Source organism: Stegodyphus dumicola, chromosome X2 (assembly GCF_044657685.1).
Source record: "Stegodyphus dumicola isolate Sdum_Otavi_A_Nest chromosome X2, ASM4465768v1".
NCBI classification, from domain to species: domain Eukaryota; kingdom Metazoa; phylum Arthropoda; class Arachnida; order Araneae; family Eresidae; genus Stegodyphus; species Stegodyphus dumicola.
In genome coordinates this window covers 96,752,361-96,778,614 of record NC_140781.1, presented here as the reverse complement: position 1 = coordinate 96,778,614, position 26,254 = coordinate 96,752,361, and the positions used below count along the sequence as shown (strand labels likewise).

The 26,254-nt window shown below is 33.1% G+C and overlaps 1 protein-coding gene across 6 annotated transcripts in view; it reads right to left on the bottom strand.

The window, feature by feature from the left end:
* The window catches only part of melt (ventricular zone expressed PH domain-containing protein melted), a 210,095-nt gene that overhangs the window by 103,615 nt on the left and 80,226 nt on the right, over positions 1–26,254 (bottom strand). For all 6 annotated transcript variants that reach the window (XM_085809519.1, XM_085809517.1, XM_085809518.1 and 3 more), the window contains 2 exons: positions 20,934–21,097; positions 835–1,044 (listed from right to left, as the gene is read on the bottom strand). In XM_085809519.1, the coding sequence (XP_085665645.1) occupies positions 835–1,044; positions 20,934–21,097 (374 nt within the window). The remainder of the gene's footprint in view (positions 1–834; positions 1,045–20,933; positions 21,098–26,254) is intronic.

The following is a 26,254-nucleotide window of genomic DNA, read 5'->3' as shown; positions in this document are numbered from 1 at the left end:
TACCTCGATCTCAGAAACAGCCCGGCTGACGTTCAAAAAAGCGGAATTCCGTGAAAACGCGGAAAACTTTCATGCCTGTAATATTTTGTAGCAAAAATAATAATCAAATGCCCAACTGAAATTATTTTCACATTTGAAATATGAAACCACAACAGTATTTTCATTACGTTAAATCATTATTATGTTTCTATTTTTTTTAATGAAATGACAGAGAGTAGAGGGAAATAAATCATTCAGAGAACCAGGATCAAATTATATTCAGCATGACACAGCAATGCTGCTAAATTGGGTAAAAGATAACATATTTTTAACATTTTTATACTTAATTTACTTTTTCTCTTATTGGTATAAACTTGTTCAGCATAATTTTGAAATGCCAATCCTTGGACATAACGGTCCTGAACAGTTTTTTCATGAACGTATATTAAAAGATGACTTCATTGCAATGATTATTTCAATTTGAAGATATAAATAACTTTCAAAAGAATTATGTTACTTTTTAAAACTGAAGTTTAATGAGATTTCTAAAAAATTAATACTTTTAATACATCCGTTTACAAAAATCAGTATAAACAGCTTGAAATTTTTAAACCATTTGGAATGATCATCAGCACAGACTTGAGCAAATCAACATAATGATTACCATAATCTGACTGCATGGATTTAATGGCAATTTGACTGAATATATCAATAGGCAATTTCGGACATTACATCACAACATATATAACCAAGTGGCTTAAGCATACTGACATAGTACTAAAGCAGTCTAGCCTATGTAAAAAAAACTGGGTATTAATTTCCGCAGTTTAAAGGATTAATATTACACTTCCTTACCATACTAAGTTTTCCAATAATGCCTAATATTCTTGCGACAAGGACTAGAGTTCCTGATTGTAATTCTGCAGCCATTTTCATCTTCTGTACATGTTCAGTAAAAGACTGGGGACGAACAGCTGCCATATCCAAAAATATTTGAAGAGCTGAGGCTGCTGTGCTTGGTATTGTTAAACATTCACTCAAATGAGGTAAGTTGCTCTCCAGTAACTAAAATAAATGCACAAGATTTATAATACCACATGCGAAGTGCAGTAACATATCAACAGTGAAAGGTGCTATGCAAGCAAACTATAAGTTTCAGCATTATTATAAAATATTGCATTACTTAATATATAATACAACAAAATTTTTATTACCCAAACGAATGGGAAGAGAACTATATTCAGTATAAAAATTAGCACAAAAGCCGCTAAAAGCACAAATAAATATAAAAGGCAATATCAAGGAAGACAGTGGTATAAGTGGACAGTGGTATTAAGGAAGATATTGGTATATATCAGGGATGGCCAACCTGCGGCTGGCGAGCCACATGCAGCTCTTTAAAGGATTATTTGTGGCTCTCGATAAATGTACCCGACTTCCCTTTTCACTTTTGTGTTATTATATTTTTAAAAATTATTATCGTTCCGTATGTGTTTCAAAACGTCTTTTAAATTACTGACTACAAATATGAAAGATTAAGTGCAACGTTGTAACAAATTTCATTTCCGTCCAAGTTCAGAATGATATAACTCATCGAAAACTGAGCGAAAGATCATAAACAGTGGCATAACAGTTCCGTTCGTCAGATTTTCTTCCCCTTCGACTGCCTCGTGAATTATGAGACGTGACTTTATTCGTAGTATGTAACAGGTGTTGTTATTGTTTAAATAACACAAAATTTTGTATTTTTTTAATTTCTTCATTTATTTCCAGCTCTTTTAAAATATGACGATACAGAATGAAAATAAAAAAAGAAAATACAAGCAAGAATACAGAAGTTTTAATAAGGATTGGGAGGAGAATTTCTTTTTTATTGACAATAATGGAAATGTGTTATTTATAATTCTATGGTCAAAAATTATAAAGCTAGCAATTTACGTCGACATAATGAAACCAATGAGCCTCAGTTTTTTTAATCAGTATCCACCAAATTCCAAATTAAGATCAGATAAACTTGCTTCTTTAAAATCAAATTTAAATACACATCAGTCAGTTTTGATTACCTTTAGCAATCAAGCTAATACAGTGTCTGAAACTAATTCTATTATTGCCTGGAATAATGCTCGTGCAAAAGGCCCGTATGAAGAGGGAGAGTTTATTAAAAAAAACTTGAAAGATGTACTTAAAGTTTTAGATCCAAATAATGCAGCATTGCACAAAGTTATTTCGCAAATTCCCATCTCGAGACACACAACCGAACGACGCATAACTGCAATTAATACATCTCTTGAATATAATTTAAAAAATGATTTGAAGAACTGTATTGCATTCAGCTTAGCCCTTGATGAATCTACAAATATCACAGATCTTCTGCAACTGGCAGTTTTCATACGTGTTTCACCTGACTTCGTTGTTAAAGAAGAATTATTAGATTTAGTTGCACTTCAAGAGTCAACCCGCGGTGTCGATATTAAAAATGCATTAGATTCCATAATGAAAACTTTGACGTGTCTCATTTGCAAACTCTGACTTTACAATTGCAGGAGAAAGATAAGATAATACCTGACCTCTCACAATGTCTATTTAGTTTTCGAACTAAATTATAACTTTTTCAAAAGGACATTAAAAATAAAACATTTTGCCATTTTCCTCGAATTAAAAAAAAAAAAATTTCCAATATTAAACAAGAAAAACTCAACGAATATATAAAAAAGCTAGAAGGAATATTGACGTAATTCCAAAATAAATTTCAAGACTTGAAACATTTTAAATAGTCTCTTGATTTTTTCCTGAAGCCATTTGAAATTAACATAATTCAACGTGAGTTTTCCATTTCCTATATAATTATGACCCAAAAAGCATCAGGAGAATTAGAATTAATAGAGATGCAAGAAGATCAAGCTCTACAATAAAAATACAAGGTCGATGCCGATTACTGAATTTTGGAAATTTGTACCAGAATTGAAGTATCCCAAATTCAAAAAGGCTGCTTGTTGAATTATTTCAATATTCGGAACAACGTACTTATGAGAATCATTTTATTCCACTTTAAAATTTGTGAAATCCAAACCCTGATCAGTATTAGCTAACCAACATCTCAAAGAATTACTGAGAAGTGCTGTCACCAATTATTCACTAAATTTTAAAGAATTATCAAAAGACGTAAAATAAATGTGTTCAATTTTTAATATTTAAATTCAATACACATACTTTATACTTTTATTTATATGTTTTCAATAAATATAAATTCTGTAAAAAAATTTTAATATGTTTTTTGCATGCCTTTTAAATACGTTTTTAATTGCCGCTCGCGAAAAATTTCAAATTTTGAAAAATAGCTTGGACTATCAAGGAGCTTGGCCACCCTTGGTATATATATTCATGTTTGTAGAAATTTTAACACCATGAAAGAATGATGAGATTAAAAGGAATTCATGCCACATATTATTACTGGTAATACAAATAAACAAAATTTCAAACCAGTACAAGTACAATAATAGCATAAAATTAGCATTTCATAAAACCACTATCAGGTAAAAAAGAACTATACAAAATGGCATTGAATCAAAGAACTTTGGATATGTTTCTCTTGCACTGCCTGCCATGCAGCTTTGACCCAAGCCCACAGTCCATTGATAATGAATGCTGAAAGTAAGTGATGGTCCATTTTCAAGTGATCTTATTCCATACATATACAAACAGCAACATTTCTAGTGTGCCAGCAGACCAGAAAACATGTGATATCCATTTTGCTATTAAATGACACTAAATGATACATGTTAGTGAAAATTACTCAAAGATAAACCATTTAAACCCCACTGGCGAATTGAAAACATCATTAACCCTGGCATACGAATGGAAATTGTTTACAGTTTGTGAATCCATATTAACACTCTTCCTCATTAGTACAAGCAATTTAATTTTATTGGAGGTGCATATATATAAACATACAAAGTTAAGACTATTTAAAGTCTTAAATTAATCATGGATGGATTAATGCCATCAAATAATAAACTTTTTGAAAGTAATACAAGTAAAAATTCAAAACAATGGGAGAAAATATTCCAGATTTATATAATAGCATTAGGTAGAAATACAAAATCCACAGAAACAACGGCAGTTATTTTACTGCAGACTAATGGCAAAGAAACACCACAGCAGTTTAAATACTTTTGATTTAAATAAAGATTTAAAAAGTACTGTTAAGGTAACTGAAGAACATGAAAATTATTGCATACCTAAAGCTGAAAACATTATCTGAAGAAAATAAAAAAGAAGAATTAAGCAGAGTAAAATATCACACACAGAATTAAAAATTCAGTTATAAAAATTAAAAATTCAGTTAATAAAAATCTAAGCTTCATAAAATCCACAAATGCTATAACTGTCCTATGTATAAGATTTATCTACTTTCTAAAAAGGAAAAATACTTAGTTAAATGAGCACAGATAAAAATAATAGCACTGTAAAGGACAACTGAGAACATCAGTCACATAATAATGAACACATCTACAGAAGATAAGAATTGATTAACAAAAAGAAGACAAGAAAGATTTTAAAAAATTTTTTATTAAAAATTAATTATAAAATTTAAATATTGACATGTTATAAGTTAGATACTGGTGCCTAATGTATCGGCACTGCCAAATTTTGAACAAGTAAATTTAAGAAGGAAATGTTTGACTTAACAAAAAATAAATTTACATAATTATAATAATTCCAAAACAGTTAGAAAATGTCCTTTTTTTTGTGAGACATCTAAAGGTAATACAGTTTCTAGCAGTAGCATATCACAAAAATGTTTCATCAATTTTAAATTTGTTTACATAACAAAAATCTGGTGCACAGGATAGGTACAGTAAACCCGAAGTCTAGTAAAAAGTTACCAGAATCTTTAAATGATTATTAGGCATTGTTTAAGGTTATTGGGCGTTTAAATGGTTATATTACCATATTAAATCAAAACCAGAAGGTAGGAACCAGTTTGTAAAACAGAGCTTTAAAGAAAATTCTGCTTAGTTTATTAACCCCATAAAAAAAAAATTAAAAAAATTAAAAAAAAAAAAAAAAAGAATTGTGAAGAATGGGAAAAGATGGTATATGAAGAAAGTTTATACACCAACAGAGTTTCTGAATTATTTAGCTCAAGCAAGAAAAAAAGGATAGTTTAAACCTTATGATCTTAGCCAAAACACAATGAAAGAACATTGTGACATACCAGTTTTGAGAAAATTTCATCTCAAAGGTCAAATGTTAAGTGTTTTTTACATATAAATGAAGCCTTTTGACTCCAGAAATTCCCAGATGTATATGTGATTTATTTGAGGAAAAAGTCAGAAAAGAACAGGATTTAAGATATCAAGAAGGTACTGGAAAGAGCGCAGAAAAGGAAAGGATTTAAGATTAAAAAGGTACTGGATGGTTGGTTGGAGTTTTTTGACACAAAAACCTATCGTGGTTATACTGAGCCAAACAAATGCTGTGTATTTTCAAAATTTAAAATAAGAAAGACCAATATATCATTCAGTAAATATTCACAAGTAGAAATTTAACACAGTTGCATATAGGTATAAAATAACAATAAAAGTAAAACAACAAAACTGCATCAAAATCAGACACACAAAATTCTTTTACAAAACTAGGCTATAAAACACCATGAAATACAAATAGAAAAACTCAGTCTATTTGTATTTGTACTTGTCTCTACAGTCACGGGATAAATTTTACTTATCTTCAAACCATGATGTTATTCATTTTGAAAATATCATTATAACTAGAATCTAGTTAGACTTTCCAAAACACAAATTAAATTCAGACAGTCAAAGGAAGTGGTAAAGTCAGGGCACTCTAATAAAGTGGTAAAGCTTTATAGTCTTTAAAAAGTTAAAAATGTTAGAATGCAGCTTTTCATCAACTAAATCTCTTGCTGAAATCTTACAATTATTAAAATATAAATTTCAAAAGCAATTAAAAACTGAACAATCAATTAAAATGTGTTAAAGGTTAAAACAGTATTACATTCAGCACATACTAGTTCAGGTTCGTCTAACAAGTACCTGTGTGTCAGACATGAATGGCCAATTCTTAGTCGAGTCAGAAGAAACTGCTCCTTTTGGTTTAAGACGCATTATGTTCTATTTTAGGTTTTACACTTCTTAATTTATTTGTCAACTGCACATCCCAGAGTCTCTTCCATGTCATCAGAATTTTTCTCGCGATCAGTGTGATAGTATCTGAATAGGGGTTAGGTCAGCTGGATGATCCACAGGCATATTTAGTTGCGATGTCTGCCAGAAAATTCCTTTTTATACAGACATGACTTGGTCTCCAAGAATAAAGAATTTGGTAACCTTTGGTCTTGAAGTTTCAGCAGTTCCATGATTACCCGATTTGTATTATTCGTATATAATTTGAGAGCTTTTAGCACATTTAGTGAGTTCGTGTAAGTAATAAAATTTTTCCTGTGTTGTTTATTAATATGAAGGATAGAGCTAAAAGTAGAGCAATGATCTTCACGGCAAAGATGGTGCAAGTGAGATGAAGTTTCCCTCAAACAACAGTATTCTCATACGTGAAGGCCGAGCCGACGTGATCCTAGGACTTTCCTGGGTATATACTGCAACATAGTCATTAAAAACCTGTCTATGTTCATAGAAAATCTGCTCTGATCCTGGTAGCCGAGCCGACAAGATCCTGGGACTTTCCTGGGTATATACTGCAATATAGTCATTGAAAGCCTGTATATGTTCACAGGAAATCTGCTTGTACATGACATCACTGGTGTTATTTAGCTAAGTTGGAAAATATGTTGAGAAGCTGAATGTCTGCATCTTTTCAAGGAGGTAATTTTAAATACTTTACCACTTAAGACTTTCACTTTTTCCAAGCCATGTTCTTGTATACATTATCGCATGGGTAATCTAAAAACAGGCATACAAGAATGACGAACTTTGTAAAACAGAAAAAAAACAGTTATCAAACACTCTGAGGTTGGCTGGATGACCAGGATGTGACAGAATTTTGAAGTAATATTGAACAGACAATAGCTCACGCCTCAGCTGGATGGGTGGCTCGAAGCACTCCACACACAAACTCTGCAGAGGAGATGTTCTGAAAGCTCCTGAACAAATTCTCAGGGCTTGATTGTGAACTGGATCAAGCTTCTGCAGTACAGAAGGCCGGGATAGACTACTGTTCCATAATCGAGTTAGGAGCAAATAAGAGCTTTGTAAATTCAGAGCATGGAAGTTTAATCTGCACCTGAAGAGGTATTTGATAGTATTTGCAAGATGTTTAATACTTTCAAACATTTTTTCTTTAGGTATTTTATATTATATATAGGTGAATTTCATATCAAATATTACACCTAGAAATTTAACTTCTGTCACTACTGGAACTGGTGAGCCTTCTAGGAAGATTTCTTTTACGGCAGAAATGGACAGTTTCTGATTAGAGAACTTGAATAGGTTTCTATTCAATCACATAACTATCCTGATAATGGCAATCTGCAGATGTCTCTCAATACACTGCATGTCTGCACCTTGCTGTCTCCCAGCTTATCTGAAAGTCGTCAACATATAAAGTAACAGATATGGTTTGAGGAAGTTGCTTCAGATTTGCATTTATTTTAACACTAAAAAGGGTTACACTCAGCACACAGCCTTGTGGCACTCTCTTAGTAAAAGAACTTAGACAGCAGAGAACCCGTTTTTACTTGAAACACCCTGATTTTCATGAAATTGTGAATGAAAACTGGAAGGTTTCAATTACATACCACTATTCTTGTCATATGCTTTTTCCATATATATATATATAAAAAAAAAAAAAAAAAAAAAAAAAAAAAAAAAATGGCATTAAATGGTTGCTCTTGAGAAAGGCATTACTCACTCAAGTAAAGTCTCAAGCAGAAGCACATTATCAGTTGTCAATTGGGCTTTCCAAAATCCACTTTGTCTTAGGGAAAGGTAACCATTTTCTTGAACAAGCTGACCATTTACAATTTTCACCAGAAATCTGCATAGGCAACTAGTGAGAGTGATAGAATGATAGTTTGATGGATTCCTTGGATCTTTTTCCAGGTTTGGCTATGGGGATCACTACAGCATTTTGCAAAGCATTAGGGGGAAAATGCTCCTTCCAATATTATGTTGTACAGAATGAGAAGAGATTTCAATGATTTACTGAATAAAAACTCCAGCATGATATAGCAAATGCCATCATGACCAGAATTCACCTTAGATTTTAGTGACAAAATTCTCTTCATCTCCAGCATAATGAAATCAGTGTTATATGCTTCTGTATTGGAAGAATTACAATTGACGGATGAATGAACAAAACTTAGCGGAGAGGAATGCTGGGGAAAAATTAATACTATTTGACACAGCACTATACGTCTCACCTATGATATTAGCAGTATCTTCTCTGCTGCTATATGTTAAGGCATCCTTTTCCTTTTCCATCCTTCCATTTCATTCTTTGAGACCGGAGACATTTTTAAACTTTTTCCCAAACACACTTGCTTGGTGTGGAAGATGTAATGGATGACACATAAGTGATCCAAGTATCTCTCCCTCTTTGGCACCACATTCTCCAAGCATCTCCTTCTGCCTTTTTAAAGGAGATGAGATTGTTAAGCATGGGGTACCTATAAAAAATTCCCCCCGAGTTTTCTTTGCTGTCTATGAGCAACCTGACAGTCACAGTTTCACCATGGTTTGGGATATTTAGGAAGCTTGTCTGATAATATAGGAATAGTGATGATAAATACAAAGATTTAAAAGTTCAGGAGTGTTAAAGGTCAAAATAACATGTTTAGTATCAATTAACTGATAATCCCTTCTTATTTTAATACGACGTGCACAGCAAACATTCTGCTCAGCAAGTTTGGCAATGAATTCTTCATTCAGCACTGTTAATAGGTCGACTTTTGTTACCGAGTCATAACTGGAATTCAGTTTTGTGTGCAGAAACTGCAACAGCAACCTGTCTCATTTTTGACATTGTAAGAAGGTTCTTCGATTGATTAACAGAAAGAGTTTCTATTAAAGACAGACAGAGTCTGGCATCTCTTAGAACTTGTAATTATTCATGTTTTCTGTTTGCAGTTAAAAAAAAGAGGTCCATCTTACCATTGGACTTACAATTGGCTTTAATCTCTCCCTCAAAGAAATCGGATGCTTTATCGGTAAATGATAATGATAGTACATCAGCTATGAAGATCCCTGGTTTATATTTTATCTCAGACTGGTATGGCTGTAATATTATATGCATTTTTTATAATTTTGCTGGACATTTATTCAATTGTTTCTTAAAACTTTGAATGTTTTCTTTGATTCCAAAGGTTTATGATCCCTTTCAACAGTAAAAAAATTGCCAAAAACATACTGGTGTTATATTTTACAAGCAAATATGACGGTAAAGTTTCCTTTTCATTATTCTGTGTATCTGTTAATGCTTTAGATGCATATGTAATAGGTAAATTATTCTGCAGTAAGACCACTCCTAGTCCTTTTTCAGCTGCATCTACAGGTAATAAATACAAAAAGAATATTTGTGTCATAACAGTATAAAACTAGTTTATTTCTTAAGACTTCTTTCAGCCTTCTAAGAGCTTTTTCATGCATTGTGTTCCAATTCATGTTATTTTCATCCACTGCATTCCCCCTTTTTTTAAATAAATTTCTTAAACATGATTAATTCTGATACATTAAATTTGGATCTAGAAATATACGTTATCTTTTCTAAGAAGGTTTCCAATTCTTTGCCATTTTTTGGTTCTTTTATATCTAGCAAAGCCTTAATTTTGTCTTTATGTGGTTTTAAACCATCTTCATAAAACATATGCCCCTCGTATTTAACTTCATTCAGTTCAGCTTAGCTCTACATTTATTTTGATTAAATTTAGCTGTCTTTTCTGTGCTTTTTCCAGTACCTTCCCCTCTCAGGACAGGTTTTTAAGAGTATGGGTGTGGGAATCCTGAGGTATCCTAACCCTTCAGCAAATCAAATATTCCTGTTGTATTTATTACCTGTAGATGCAGCTGAAGAAGGACTAGGGTTAGTCTTACTGCAGAATAAATTACCTATGACATTGACATTATGCAGAATAATTTACACTGCAGAATAATTTACCTATGACCAGGGGGAGAGAACATCTAAAGCATTAACAGATATACAGAATAATGAAATGGAAACTTTACTGTCATACTTGCTTGTAAAATATAACACCAGTATGTGTTTGGCAATTTTTTTTACTGTTGAAAGGGATCATAAACCTTTAGAATCAAAGAAAACATTCAAAGTTTTAAGAAACAATTAAATAAATGTCCAGCAAGATTATAAAAAATATAATATTACAGCCATATCAGTCTGAGAGAAAATATAAACCAGGGAAAGAACTCTTCATAGCTGATGTACTATTATTATCATTTACTTATAAAGGATCTAATTTCTTTGAGGGAGAGATTAAAGCCAATGCTGGAATGGCTACAAGAAGTCCAACAGTAAGATGAACATCTTTTTTAACCTGAAACGAAAAACATGAAGAATTACAAGTTCTAAGAAAATTAACTAAAACTTGAGGGCCAGATATGAATCAATGACTCCAGAGCCAGAAGAAAGAGAAGAATAAAGATTTAGTTCTTACTTGTACAACATGTTTGAGTTTTTAAAAAGCTAATCATAAAGAACTGATGATATCTAAGAAAATATCTGGTGGTCCATGAGAAATACTTCAAATAGATCTCTTTCACTTTCAAGGCTGGGACTCTACAATAGTTACACATTATTTTAGAAAGTAAATTAAAATTTTATCTTAGGAAGATTTATATAGTGCAGCTGTGATAAAACAACAGAAATTACATTTTATAAGGAACCGTATTTTGAAAATAGTTCATTCAGAAAATGATCCACGATACAACTGCAGGAAATTTAAAGAATTCGCCAGGAAGTTGAAACCAAAACTTCCACGTTTAAAGTACTTACTATGAAATGATGTGGTTGAAAGGCATTCAGACTATCAAAGAGATGTTAGAAAAAGTTGTAGCTGACAAAAAGGACCCATATTTAAATTTATTAGAATATTACAACTCTCCTATTTCAGCTGAAATTAAGTCACCTCCAGCATAAATGTTTCAAAGAAAGATTACAGGACTAATGCCAAAACAGAGAATTTTATCTAAATTAAGCTTAAAGCAACATTAACAAAATGTTGAATTTGTTAATGTTGAATGAAACATTATGAAAGAACATTAACAAAAAGTTACAATAGGAAGGTAACAACATTATAACGGGTGAAAGTAATCCATGTGAACATAAAACAGAATGCAGAAACATTAAAGAATATGCACATAAAAGAGCAAATGTAAAAGAAAGTGCAAAAACGATAGGAGAAGCAAAAGAAATAAATGGAACAACAGTAGGAAGACGAGAACACATAACTCTGTTCCTTTCTAACAAATCTTATTGGCTCAGTGAGTGTTGTTCTTCAACTGTCAGTTAAGCTGGATTTCCAGCAAATGAAGTTCAGTTAAGCAGGGTAATATATAACTGTTGACATATATAATAAATAATTTTTAATACAATATTGTCAATCTAATATTATGATTTTTAGTATCAAGAATGGTGACATTTATATTAAAAATTTATAAAATTACTTAAAAATTTCTAAAAAATAAAATAAGAAATGGTAACAGCTTAAACATAATCATGGCTTAACATGCATAGTCAACCTGTTTACTTCCAAGCCTATCAAATTAATTTCCACCTTTTTGTTGCCCTGCGTTGGCAACACGCTTTTGAGATTTGTCGTTCGTAGAATTCGGTCGCTAAAAGCGTAGCTGACCTGTAACGGTTGTAATTCTTATCTTAATGCTTATCTGTATTGCTGAATTATTACTAAATGTTTACGTATGAATTTTTTATTATTAAATGTATTCAGTTTGGTTTAAATAGACAGAGAGTCGTTGAATTTATTAAGGATATTTAAAATCAAAACTACGTCATCCATTTCAGTGCCATTCTAACACAGGAACGTAAACAATTTTTGGAGACAAAGCGGCGAGATTGGGGATTCGACAGCAGTTCAAAACAGATAAGTGCTTTTTATTTCGATTTACATCTGAATTTGATTCTTGAAGTTTTATATCTATTTTGTATTGATTTTCATTTTGAACTTGAATACTTCGAGTACTTATTATGGAACAAGCTACTATAATTTGATTGCGTGGTGATGTTACATCTAAACTCCAAATCATCAACCCCACCACATCTAAACTCCAAACTATCAGCACCATTACATCTAAACTCGAAAATAATCCTACATAAGAACGTAGTTAGAACTCTGAACCCGAACTCGAATGACTGTTAGAAGGAGAGCGCACAATATTCATGTAACCTAATAATTGTATCTAAATTTAATATCTTTATTTATACAGAAGTGTCAGTCTTTATGCAAAAGCTTGGATTTATTTAGATATTTCATCGAATAAGAATTTGGAATGGAACAAGCTCGGCTCCCGGGTGAAAGAAAAGTTAAGAGATATTTTTTTACCTTTTAGAATTCTATTGAGAGATACAACAGTAAGGCAAAAGCGGCCTTCACAAGGCTTCAGAATAGTGTTACTTCCGATTTATCTAAAAATGAAGTAATTTTGCATCTGGAGTGCTTGGAAAGGATTTATTCAGATTTTGATAAATTTAATACCCAATTACCAGAAGAACAATCAGACATTGAAGATTTTAAATCGAAGTATTTTAGTTTGAAACTTCAGTATCAAAATTTGTTAGATTTATTGAATGTGGCTAATGTGCCAAATGTTTCAGAAATTCTAATATTAGTAACTTCAAGTTACCGAAGTCAAATATTCCTATTTTTTTCGGGTAACTTTAATGACTGGATGAATTTTAAAGATTTATTTGTTGCAACAGTGCATAATACTTCTTTATCGAATATACAGAAATTTCAGTATTTGATCGGATCACTTGCTGATGAACCAGCTTCTATAATTAAACATATTCCGTTATCAAATAATTATGAAGAAGCATGGGCAAAATTGCTCACTAGGTACGATAAAAAGAAACAAATTGTACAATTGTTAATTAAAACATTTCTGGATCAAAAATGTATTTCACAGGTTGATAATGTTAATTTTCGGCAGTTAGCTGATACTTCCAATGAAGTTAACAGAGTTTTGAAAGCTCTTGGTGACAAAGCAACTTCTACGGATCCATGGTTAATATTTATGTTGCTTCAAAAGGTAGATTCAGAAACTCGAAAGTTATGGGCACAGAAAACAGCAGAAGATGATTTCCCTACACTGGAATCATTTTTTGAATTTTTAAATTTAAGGTGTTCTTCTCTCGAAATTATCATAAATAAAGTAGCAGAAGCTAAAGTCGTTCATAAAAATAGTAATGTTAGTTCTAAAACGTTACAGAATTCTACATTTAGTAATACTAAATGTTCAAAATGTAGTGGACTTCATGCTTTGTATAAATATGTTAAATTTAAGAATTTGGATGTTACTGCTAGAAAGAACATTGTGAGAAAACAAGGATTGTGTTTTTTATGTTTAAATTCACATCTAATAAAAAAAACTGTAATTCACAGTTAAAGTGTAATTTGTGTAATTCAAAAACGCATAATAGTTTGTTGCATGAAGATATTAAAGCTAACAACGTACAGCTTTTAACAGCGCCAAATGAAAGCGAAAGCACTCCAGAGAGAATTTCAAATAATCATGCGAGGGTCAAGGTCAGGTAGTTGTCAGTAATACGATTCAAAATTGCAACTCGGCGATTTTGCCTACGGTTCTCGTACTCGCATATTCTTCCAGCGGCAAACTATCGAAATTAAATTATTACTGGATTCCGGAAGTGAAAGTTCATTTATTTCTGAACAAGCTGTTCGAAGATTAGGATTAAAAAGAACGAATCAAGGGAACGTTTGCGTGGAATTGGCGGAGTGCCAGCTTCCCAAACTCGTGGCTCTGTTGATTTTAAAATTCAGTCAAAGTTAAATAATGAAGTAATTGATGTTAACGCATACATTTTGGATAGGTTAACTTTGCCATTGCCGGAACAAGTCATTAATGTAAAGCATATAGAATACATTAAATCTATTCCTTTAGTGGATCCGAATTTTGCTCAACCCAAAGAAATTGATTTGATTTCAGGAGCTGATTATTTTTTCTCCATTTTAAGATGTGGCTAAATATAGAGTTCGAAAAATGAGCCGGTAGCTCAAAATACAATTTTCGGTTGGGTGATTGCTGGGAAGGTCAGAAATAATATGGAAGGTCCCAAAACAGCAAATTCACACTTCATAAAGTTAGAAGATAATATAGATATTGATTGCGAACTTAAGCGCCTCTGGGAAATGGAGGATATTGACGATGTTGGAAAGAAGGAATTTCTGACACCTGAGGAACAATTTTGTGAATCACATTTTCAAAACACTCATTACGTTAATTCAGATGGGCGATTTGTTGTAAAACTTCCATTCTATAAATCGCATTTGAAGTTGGGTGATTCAAAGCCAGCAGCAATTTCTAGGTTGCGTTCCATGGAACGAAAATTCAAAGATAATCCAGAATTTGAAAAGCAGTATAAAGATTTTATGCATGAATATGAACAGTTAGGACATATGACTGTGATTAATGATGATTTATCTAACAAATCGGATACAGAAAAGTTTTATCTTCCTCATCATGCGGTCATTAAACCTTCTAGTACAACGACAAAATTAAGAGTAGCTTTTGATGCATCCTGTAAATCTGAAAATGGTATATCATTGAATTCTCTTTTAGGGGTAGGTTCGAAATCACAAAGAGATATTTTTGAGATTTTGATTAATTTTTGATTTCCTAAAATTGTTTTCACAGCCGATGTGGAGAAGATGTATCGTCAGGTGATGGTATCCCCTGAGGATCAGAATTATCAATTGATACTTTGGCGATACAATTCCAGTGATGAAATGCGCACGTACAAGTTGAAAACAGTTACGTATGGTCTTTCCTTTGCTTCATTTTTAGCAACTCGATGTCTGAAGCAGGTAGCTTCTAAGAGATTCTAAAGAGGAATCAGATGTATCTCGTATATTGCAAGAGGATATGTATATGGACGACTTATTGTCGGGTGCAAATACAGTTGATGATGCAGTATCTGTCTGCAAGAAAATATCTTCAATTTTACATGCACGTGGTTTTCCTTTGAGGAAGTGGAATTCAAATTCTGTAGAATTCTTAACTGAATTTAAGGAACATTGTTCACTGAATTCCGATTTCGAGATATCTCCTAATTCGAGTTCAAAAGTCTTAGGACCATTTTGGAATTCAACTACTGATACCTTCAGTTTTAAAGCTACACTGCACATCAATGAACCTATAACAAAGAGACCCATATTGGCAGAATCTGCTCGCATTTTCGATCCTTTAGGTCTCGTATCTCCTTGTGCTATATTGATTAAAATATTCTATCAAAAGCTATGGTTAGTTAAAGGCGACTGGGATTCAGTTGTTCCCCTGCATATCTCAGATGATTGGTTTAAATTTCAAGAGACATTCAGTCAAATCAATAATTGTGAAATTCCGAGATGTGTCACACTTACAATGGACATTGTTATCCAACTACATGGATTTTGTGATGCATCTTCACAGGCCTATGCAGCAACCATTTACTCTCGCAAAAAATGCAATGGTACGGTTAAGGTTAATCTTTTGGTATCAAAGACTAAAGTCGCACCTATAAAGCAAGTATCCATTCCTCGATTAGAACTCTGTGCTGCATATTTGTTGACCAGATTAATGCAATCTCTATTGAACATTTTAAAGAAGTTTAATTTCGAAATCTATGCGTGGACGGATTCCAAGGTAGTTCTGTATTGGCTATCCGCTCATCCACATAAGTGAAAAACTTTTGTTGCAAACAGAACATCTCAAATCATAGAAGTGATACCTATTAAACATTGAAATCATGTTTCCTCTAAACAAAATCCTGCAGACACTGCTTCTCATGGTATTGAACCTCAACTCCTACCAAACGGTACTTTGTGATGGAATGGTCCACCATGGTTGCGTCAGGAAGAGGAAAAATGGCCTAAATATAAATTAAGATCTGAAGATGATACTGAAGTAAAAGCCGACCTAAGATCTGATCCTATTTTTATTTCTCATATACATGAATTGAATGATTTATTAGCTAATTTGTTCGAGCATTATTCTTCTCATTGCAAAATTGTTCGTATTCTGGCTTACTGCCAAAGATTTACTACTAATTGCAAGAAGCATCATGTTACTCAGAACATTTCGCGTAGTGGTATTAACTCCAGCTGCCTTATGCCGCTAACATGTCTAGAGATTCGAGTAGCAGAAAAGTTCATTATTCATTGAATTCAGAATCATTATTTCGAAGATGATTTGCAATGTATTAAGGAAGAGAAACCTTTACCCAAGAAGAGCCAACTACGTACTCTATATCCATTCGTAGATAAAGACGGTCTGTTATGGGTGGGAGGATGTCTTCGAAATTCATCTTTAGCATTCAACATCAAACACATCCTGTCATACTTCCTTCTCGACATAAATTTAGCGAATTACTAGTGAAAGAACTTCATATTACTTACCTTCATGCTGGTCCTTCTTTATTATCCCACTTCATCAGGCAATCTTATTGGATAATTGGAGGAAAGAAACTGATACGCAGTTGTGTCAACCATTGTTTAATATGTCATCGATTTAAAGCTGCTTCAACTCCGCAATTGATGGGTGACTTACCTGAACATCGTGTGACCTTTGAAACAACCTTTTTTCGCATCTGGTGTGGATTACGCTGGTCTTATTACCATCAAATTTAATAAGGGTTGTGGTTCTAAAACAACGAAAGTTTATATAGCTCTGTTTGCTTGCTTGTCGACTAAAGCTGTGCATATAGAAGCAGTCAGTAACCTGACGGCAGACTCGTTTATCGCTGCACTTAGACATTTCATTTCACGTCGCAGTGCACCACGGCACATTTACAGTGACAACGGTACCAATTTTGTGGGAGTATGCCGAAAACTACAAGAACTAAATCAGATTTGGCCTTCCTTGTATGCAGCAGAATCGGTTTCCAGAGAACTAATTAAGTCATCAATTGAATTTCATTTTATACCACCTGCTTCACCCCAGTTCAGAGAAATATAGGAAGCTGGCATTCGCTCAGCGAAATTTCATCTCAGAAGAGTATTGAAAGAGACTTTTAACCTACGAAGAATTGTCGACGCTATTTACCCAGATTGAGACTATTTTGAATTCACCTCCACTTACTTATGTGAACGATTCCGATATTGACTCTATTAATGTTTTAACCCCTTCTCATTTTATTACAGGTGATATGTTGACTTCCTTTCCAGAGACACATCAGTCTGTTTGCACAAGGAGTTCTAGGGGGGAACTCGAACAGAATCTACGATGCGGATTTTCGAATCACTCGAAAAGGGAATACTTGACTTCTCTTTAGCAGAGATCCAAGTGGCAGCACACCAAACCCAACTTGAAGGTAGACACAGTGGTTCTTGTCATTGAAAATAAATCTCCACCTTTAGCTTGGCCTATAGGATGGATCATCGATGTCCATCCGGGCAAGGACGGATTAGTTCGCGTAGCTACATTCAAAACTAAAACTGGTGTCTTCAAAAGACCAATTAATAAACTTTCACCTTTGCCTGTGTATCAGGACTAAACCTGATACACACATCTACAGCAATAAATTTTCTTCTCTCAATACCTCTATATTATCCATATAGTTTTCTGTTCACAATGAATAATAAACAGGACTAAAAGAGACTTTTTCTAAAATTACACAATTTTGGAAAATATGCAAGACACACTTCTTTAGACATTTGCTTCTAAAAGGAAAAAATTGTCAAGATTCCACAGTAAAAACAGCTATTAGAATGAAAGCAGTTAAGTTGAAGATGTTAATGAATTTGAGAATACTAGGAATACTTCTGAGGTGCTTATAAATTCAGCACTTAACAGAAGTGATGCAGCTTCAAATACCTTAAATCAACGAATTCTTAAAATGGGCATGACTATGTTACTCAGTTGAGTAGGACTACTAAAATCATCTAATTTTTAAAAGGAGTATGCATGGGCCTTTTTATTCCCATTAAAAAGGGAATTCTCACGTATCTCTCTGCAATGTAAAACAAGTAACTGTAATATAGAAACGTATCTAATAATGCAGATTAAATGATGTTTAACAGAGGCTGAATGATCTTATTTTCATACAGAAAAAATATATATGACATTGCTGCAAAGAAACATGATTCATAGCAGCTGGATAACCTTTGATAATCAATGGCACTCCAGACCACCATGCCTGTCATTCATCAGTATGATGCTCTAAAATACAAGAACTATAGCAAATGCTGCTGAACTGTGGAAGCAGACAATGCCATATTTGCAGCAAAGCGCTAAAACTCAAGATGTAGCTGCAAGGTTCATTATTGCCATCTGGGTACAATATTTATCATTCCATTGTGTTATATTTCATAATCCATTGCTGGAATTTCAACTCTTGGTTTTCTTAAATCCACTGTCATGGCATGTCTTCATACCAGTATCACTGTGATGGAATGTCTCCTACAAATGGCAGTATCACAGTACAAAAATTCTCTTTTGTACATCCAGCTAATTTATCGCCATTAGAACCCTGGAGTTTACTTTGCTGATATTGATAAGGTTTAGGAGTTTCTACTAGACCATATCTAATACAATGATGAAAATACAATACTCATGTGGTTCCTCATCAACCCTTTACTGATAAGCTAATCAGACCCTGCTTTATATTCCTTCATAAATTCCATTCTATTTCACTGATTTCTTCATGGTGCTTCTGTTTTTATACTATACATCTATACTACATTAAAATGATGAGAATCTCTCCTTAAAAGGCCATGTCAGGCCATTTGTGTGATGAGCAATATAGATGAAAGTCATTGCCTCAGTATTTAGCTGGTCATTCATTATTTTTTCATATTATATGCTTACACCATTTGCTTCCATTAAAAGATATTTATTTTAAATTAATATAGGAACCGCTAAATCTTATCAACATGAGCAAAGAAATATCTTCCATTGAAAGATATTTCTTTGCTGATGTTGATAAGGTTTAGCAGTTCCTACTGGACCATTTCTAATACAGTGATGAAAATACAATACTCATGTGGCTCCTCAACAACCCTTTACTTATATGCTTATCAGACCCTGCTTTATATTCCATTCCATTAATAATCCCCATAAATTCCATTCCGTTTCACCGATTTCTTCGTGGTGCTTCTATTCTTATACTATACACCTATACTACATAAAATGATGAGAGTCCCTCTTTAACACATTGTTGTTGGGCGCTTCGCGTCAGTGCGTTATGGTGGGAGCGGGCGATTTTTTGAAAAATCCTCACAAATTTTGTCATTACGTAAAATCACTATAAATTGAAAACTACTTTGAATTTTCTTTATGAAACTGATTTTCTCAATTTAGAATATATTCTTCATCGTTATTATGAAAGATAAGCACTTTTTGCATAAATGAATATAAAATATAGAGTTGAAAGTACAAAAAAAGGAAAAATTTATAATTTTCGTCAATGTTATTTATTACCAAAATGTTTCATTAAACAAATAACTTAATGGAGTAAATAACACTAATAATGCTTTATAGTGTGATAGTGCTCAAAACATTTATCTCTATGAAGAGGTATGCCACAAAATTTACATATAAACACAAGTTTCACTTCGCACTTTTTGAGATCCACACACTCGACATTATCTTTGCACAAATTTTTTCTTTCCGGTTCCAACAATTTTTTTCTAGAATGTGCTTTTTCATATCCATCAACAATCCTCCTGGTGGATCTTATTTCGGTGGCCTTTTCCTGAAAGTGGATAGTCCTGGCTCTTGATTGTTATCTTCGGTTCATACCAAATCAGTAACCCAATGCAAAGCTACTTTATATAAAAATTTCAGATATTTTACTTTATTGAATAACAGACGACACAGGAATTTAACAATGCACAATTTATCATGTACATTGTTACTCGTTTTGTCCCTTTTGTAGTATTGAATAGTAAGACAAATACTGATCTAAATGGTCGACGCCTTTCATAAAATTGTTATACTCAATCAATGCATTTGCTTTAGTTATTTTTTGGCGTGTTGTTCTGTCAATATTGTGACTCTCTTTCATTTCCGCCAAATGTATAGACGACATAAGGCCCACTTCTTTCTTTGATGGCCAGATTTGAAGTAAACTATCCCCTTTATGACGACAGATTGTGTGTCCTTTTCTGAGATTTGTCTTTTTTAGACACTCTGATAAACTTCTATTTTTTCTAATGGTTCTACATACCCTAATTTTTTTTTCACAAAAGGGCTTGAGTGTTATCAACACTATTATAATAATTATCCATATACAGATGGTGCCAGTTATCTCAGAGTTCTCTTTCTATCTCAGAGGTTTAGTTCTACAACAGATGTTAAGAAACTTTGCATGATTATAAAAACTTGAAACTTCTTACACCAAACAAAAGCTAATTATACTCATAATACATAAAGCATGCATACCAAACATAAGGCAAAATAATATAGATTAAATTATGCATATTTATCACAACAAAAGGCATATATACAAGAAATAATATTTATTAGTACAATGTCAATATCACACATGAAATCCATCCCGAAGAAAATCAATTTTTAGTTTTAATATATTATTAAAAATATTTAAAACATATATTACTTTTTGTTTATAAGTGCTGCAAATATGAAGAAAATACATAATAAAATGTATTAAAAAATCTCAGTGCATGCTAAAGAAAATTCCATAAAAAATTATAATACTTTTGTGAAAATTTAAAAATTTATTGAAAAGTAAAATTCTTAATTGCTGTATTTATATTTTATGACACTTACCGAAGGCTTGTATTTAGCAATTAATCCAAAGAGGTTTAACAAGCTAAGCTTTTCAGAATTCTCACACTGAGGTAATAATGACACAAGAGCCATCACATGATCATGAATAGGTTCTTTATTGACAACATATATTTGAGGCAGAACTCGAGCTAAGGAATAATTCCCTGAAACAAAATCCTTCTATTAATGAATTGTCATTAATAAATCAACAAGAAACAGTTGACCAAATCTTGGGACCATAACCTATCTAGTATATGGAATAATCTGTTATCTAAAGTTGCATGATGGTGTGGTGTTGGTGTGGTGTATTTAATTATGGCAAAGCACACTAGGGCTATCTGCCTAAGGGGAGGGGGATGCCTTCGTGGAGGACTTTCTAAGGAAAACTGGCTCGTATACACATTACACATGGGGAAAACCGCGAAAACACCCATGCAGCCAGCCCGTTCGCGGGATTCGAACCCTGGACCAATCTACCAGTGTTCAGTGATTTTACCGCTCGGCTGCTGGTGGGCCTAAAGTTGCATGAAAAAGCCTCTTCTGGTACAAATAAGTAAAATATTTAACTTCCAAAAATTATAAATAATAATCTTCATTAAGCATTACAATGTGTTTTAAAGCATTTATGAAGGGAGCAAATATAACATGTTGATGACAATAGGTTACATGCACATTGATGCATAATACGTGTTACCTCGTACCACTAATTTCATACTGCTAATGAGTGCACAATGTTTTCGTGCACTTGGATTGTCAGATACTGTTTCATATGACAAAAGAATCATTTAGTTTCAAATAATTTGCCAGTGAATAACCACAATAACTTTTTTTTCTAATGGCGGGCACTTGCCTATGCCGGCATTGTCCACTCCTAAAGCTAGTCGGTGGTCTCTTTATTATGAAGCAATGGTGGCCCACCTATTATGAAGGTACATAATAGGTGGGCCACCATTGCTTCCTATAAAGGGACAGACAATTTTTACATCCAAGCCTTCTCCGGGATTTGAACCCTGGCCATTCGGGGTATCACAGTCAGGCTCCCCTAACCACTACACCGTCTGGGCAGCTCCCACAATAATTATGTGTAAAACAAGATTAACCTAAAAGGAATTAGAATATGTGAATAAGAATGATTCAGAGTGAGCAACTGTTCTAGTGGACAATTCAAATATTGATGGAAATAATATGCGTTTTTTTAGTTTATTCTCACTTTTTCCTCTTGCAGCCAATATATACATTGGTTATCATAAAAAAAGAAAAATGACAAAAATCACGATTACTGAAAAAGTTACATGTAGAATTTAATGAAACTTACCCACAATATACAACACATAGTAAAGTATCAAATAACATAAAAAGAAATTACCAGACAAATATGGTAGTATAAAAATTAGCACATGTATAAAATGAACAAATCGAAGGTGTCAGTTTGCTATAGGAAAAGTACCTTCAATATGGCATATGATCGCCTCTAGAAGCAATACAGCACATAGAGCGATGTGTGATGCTTTCAATTATGCGGTCTATCAATTACATAGGAAGAGAGAGCCATTGCTCTTCCAAAACAATTGCAAGAGCAGCAAGGGTCTGAGGGGGTGGATTGAAAGGAGCTAGACGTCTCCCTAAAGCATCCCAAACGTGCTCGATACGATTCCAGTCAGGGGATCAAGCAGGCCACTCTATGCGCATAACTGTTTCCTGTTGAAGATAATCATCTATGATGCAGGCTCTGTGTGGTTTTGCATTGTCGTCCTATGACAGGAAAGCATCACCTATTGCAACAGCATATGGGAACACATAAACATCAAGGATGTCATCTCTATAAACCTGAGCATTCACGGTTTCCCTTAGAAAGACATGGAGGTCTGAGCGTCTACCCAAAGAGACGCCACTCCAAACACAGACACTGCCTCTTCCGTATGCATCTCTTTCACGATTGTTTGACGGATGATAACGAGTTCCAGGTTCTCTCCATATCAAATATTGCTTACTATCGCTTTCTAGACTAAACCTGGACTTATCCGTAAAGAGAACAGCCCTCCATAGATTAAGCGTCCAGTGGACATGCCCACTGCAAACGCTCCCTCCTATAGCGTGACGTGAAAGGCACGCAAATTGCTGGTCGCCTCACATACAGACCACCTTCGTGAAGCCTTCTACGCACAGTTGATGTTGACACGAACCTTCCGGTGGCTACAGCAAGGGAGGATCTAAGAAGAATCGGAGTAGCAGTTCTATTCCTGAGTGCACATAATGTCAAATATCGGTCATTGGCGCTCGTCGTAGCAGTTGGCCGTCCTTGGCTGAACATCCTAGATGCCGAATCTGTGGTGTGAAATTGCCTCCAAAGTCTATGAACCACAGAAGGACTCGCATTTAGAAATCTGGCCACTTCTGTTTGACTTTGTCCTGCCTCTAATCTCCCAATGGCTTTCTGTCGTAGTTCTGCAGGCAAATGATGTCTGGAGGTCATTGTAACGAATTGGTTATCTCAGATTTCTGATGTCACTATCACTGTGAAATACATGTATGTGGGCTTGCTCTCAAACATGGGCTTTTATGTTCCTCGCAGATGACGTATTCAGAATGCACTGCCACTAATTTGCATATTGCAGTTTTACTCAGCTACTCTTACTTGGTAACATATTCAAATTTTACACGGTTTGGCTTATTTTTGAGGGAGTTATCGCTATTTTTGTGATTTTTTCTTAATTTATGATAACCAGTGTATATCTACCATTTTCACCCCACTTTTTCAAGCTGCTAGAGCAGACACACATAAGTATACATCTATCTAGGGTCAGAATGTTGCTACAAATTATAATTGATCATCAGCATGATATCATATACCATAATACTATGAAGAACATTTTTTGAAACCGATGTTTAATTAGGAGAATAACTGTCAGGGTTAATAGCCACATTTTAGTTAAAAAAAATAAGCGCTTTCCAAGCATATTTTAAGAAAAAGAATAAGCACCTGTTTAATTACATATATCCTTTTGTCCCACAACTTCATAATCTTAAAAGGAAAATGTAAAATATGAGAAATTCAGTTAACACTACTCAACCCCGGAAAACAATTGCTTTTTAATTTTAAATAACAGTTCAATTTACAGAACTAGTTTACAATGAGGGTGGAAAAAAACAATACAAAATTAAACTATATTACGAGATTTAATGATGAAATTTCAGTTAAAAATATAGGAAATAAATAATAATAAACCATATTTATTATATTTACACAAGCATTTTCTAAAAAAGAAACAAGAAAAAAAAGATTTGGTTATTAATGAATAATAAAACTTTTGTTTCGTTTTTGTTTCTCCTCATTAATGTTTGAATCCAGTTCTCTTAATGAGTTTTTCCACAGTTTTTTAATACTTCATTAGATTTATTTAAAAGTCTTTTGTCACTTCAGCCATTTCAGCAAGTTTATTTGTTTATTTTCAAGCACTTTCTCCTTCAAAGAGAGTTTCTTTAAAGGAAATCAATTCATCTGCTGATTCTGCTTTATCTTGAATATTTTTTAATTTTCCTGCTCTTCCAAATATAACTGATACTGTGAATGAGCTGAAGCTGCCACTCTCATCTCTTCTGCAATTGATACATTGTGGATCTCACAGTATGTTTCACACAATCATAAACTATGCACTGGGCAATGTATAAATTTTCCCAAATACTTTCTGTTTCTATATTTTTATTTATATTAAATCTTCTTTCAATAGAGGTTTGCCCATGAGAAAGAATAAAAGTCATTTTATATGTTTCCCATAACTTGAAGTAGTTTTAGTTATGGGTATGTGGAATGTATGCAAAAATGTATCTAATCTCATCTTTTCATATCACAGGTTTTAAATTCTGTAATGTATGGCTGGACAACATTTTCAATAAAATCGGAATATTCCAGAAGAATATTATCGCATTCTTCTTCTGCAATGTGACCTTTTTGGGAAAAATGCATCAACATACTTTTCATTTTCCTGTTATCTTTTGTACTGTATACATTGGATCCATTGAATCCATTTCGAATTAATGAATAATTAAGTTGGCATTTTTCCTTTTCAATTAGCTGTAAAATAAAAGTTTGTGAGTTGCATTTAAGAGAAAGGTAATCTTTATCCATGATTTCTTTTTAATAGTTCTTGCAAGAGTTTGTCAGCCTAAATCATAATTTTGCTTAATTCAGTAACAATACCCAGAAAAATCAAAGTTACCAAATATTTTAGTGATAAACTAATTTTTAGCATGTACTCTACTTTTATCATTTTAAAATGCTGTGAAAGTTGTTTTACTAATTTGTGTAAATCAAAAGCAAAAAAATAAATAAATAAATAAGTGATTCATCACTTTGGTACAGTTTCAAAAAGTTCTGACCAATCCAGCTACACAAATGAAAAAAAGGGGAATTTTACAGGCATTAATTTGTCTTTAATTGCATCTCTTATTATTTCATATGATTTGTAAGTTATTTTTGCATATTTTCCATTTTCAACTAGCTTGAGATAACCTTTTGTATCTTCCCTAATTTCAAATGCACAGAAACATACTGGTGCACTCTCTTGCCACCTTCGGTTACAAAATTTCAATGACAAAGTCTTATGCACACTCTCTGTTAAAAGAATCTTCTCGACACGCTGGAGAATCTCTGCATAGATAGTACAATGCTCCTAAAATAGAAGGTATCCCAACCTGTAGTGAATGCTCCTTTACGGAAAGCACTGTTCAAAATATGTAAGCCGCAACTACCAATAAATATACATTAAATTGCATATTAATTTTACAATTCATTTTGAAGATTTTCATAAATCTTCCAAGTTATGGCTGGCCCTTCCATACTTATTTATTGCAGTTTTTTTATACCTTGTTTTTTAACTGCCATTTGAAAACTTTCAAAAATATTAGCAGCTGTTGCATGTCCCATAAAAACAAACATAAAAAATTGAGTTACAACTTTATTTTGGTCAGATTGCCAATATCTGATATTCAAATCTAATGATTGTTTTTTATTGGTTTTATTCAAAATCTTGTCAATAGCACAGTAAAGTGGGATGCTTCTTAGATATGTCACACATGCGATTCTGAAAATTAGGTGTTAATCCAAAATGGCAGAGGCAAGCATGTTTTGTCTTGTAACAAAAAAAGTGTGTTGCTACCACAATATCAACGAACATGCTTGAAAATAGTTTGTCCATGTCACTGCTAGATCTATAAGAGTAATGACTGGTAACCACATTGAAACACAACAAAATTTCATCCAAAACCTTTTGAAGCTCTTATAGCATCATCTAAAGTAAGTGAATTCCACAAAGCAAAAATAA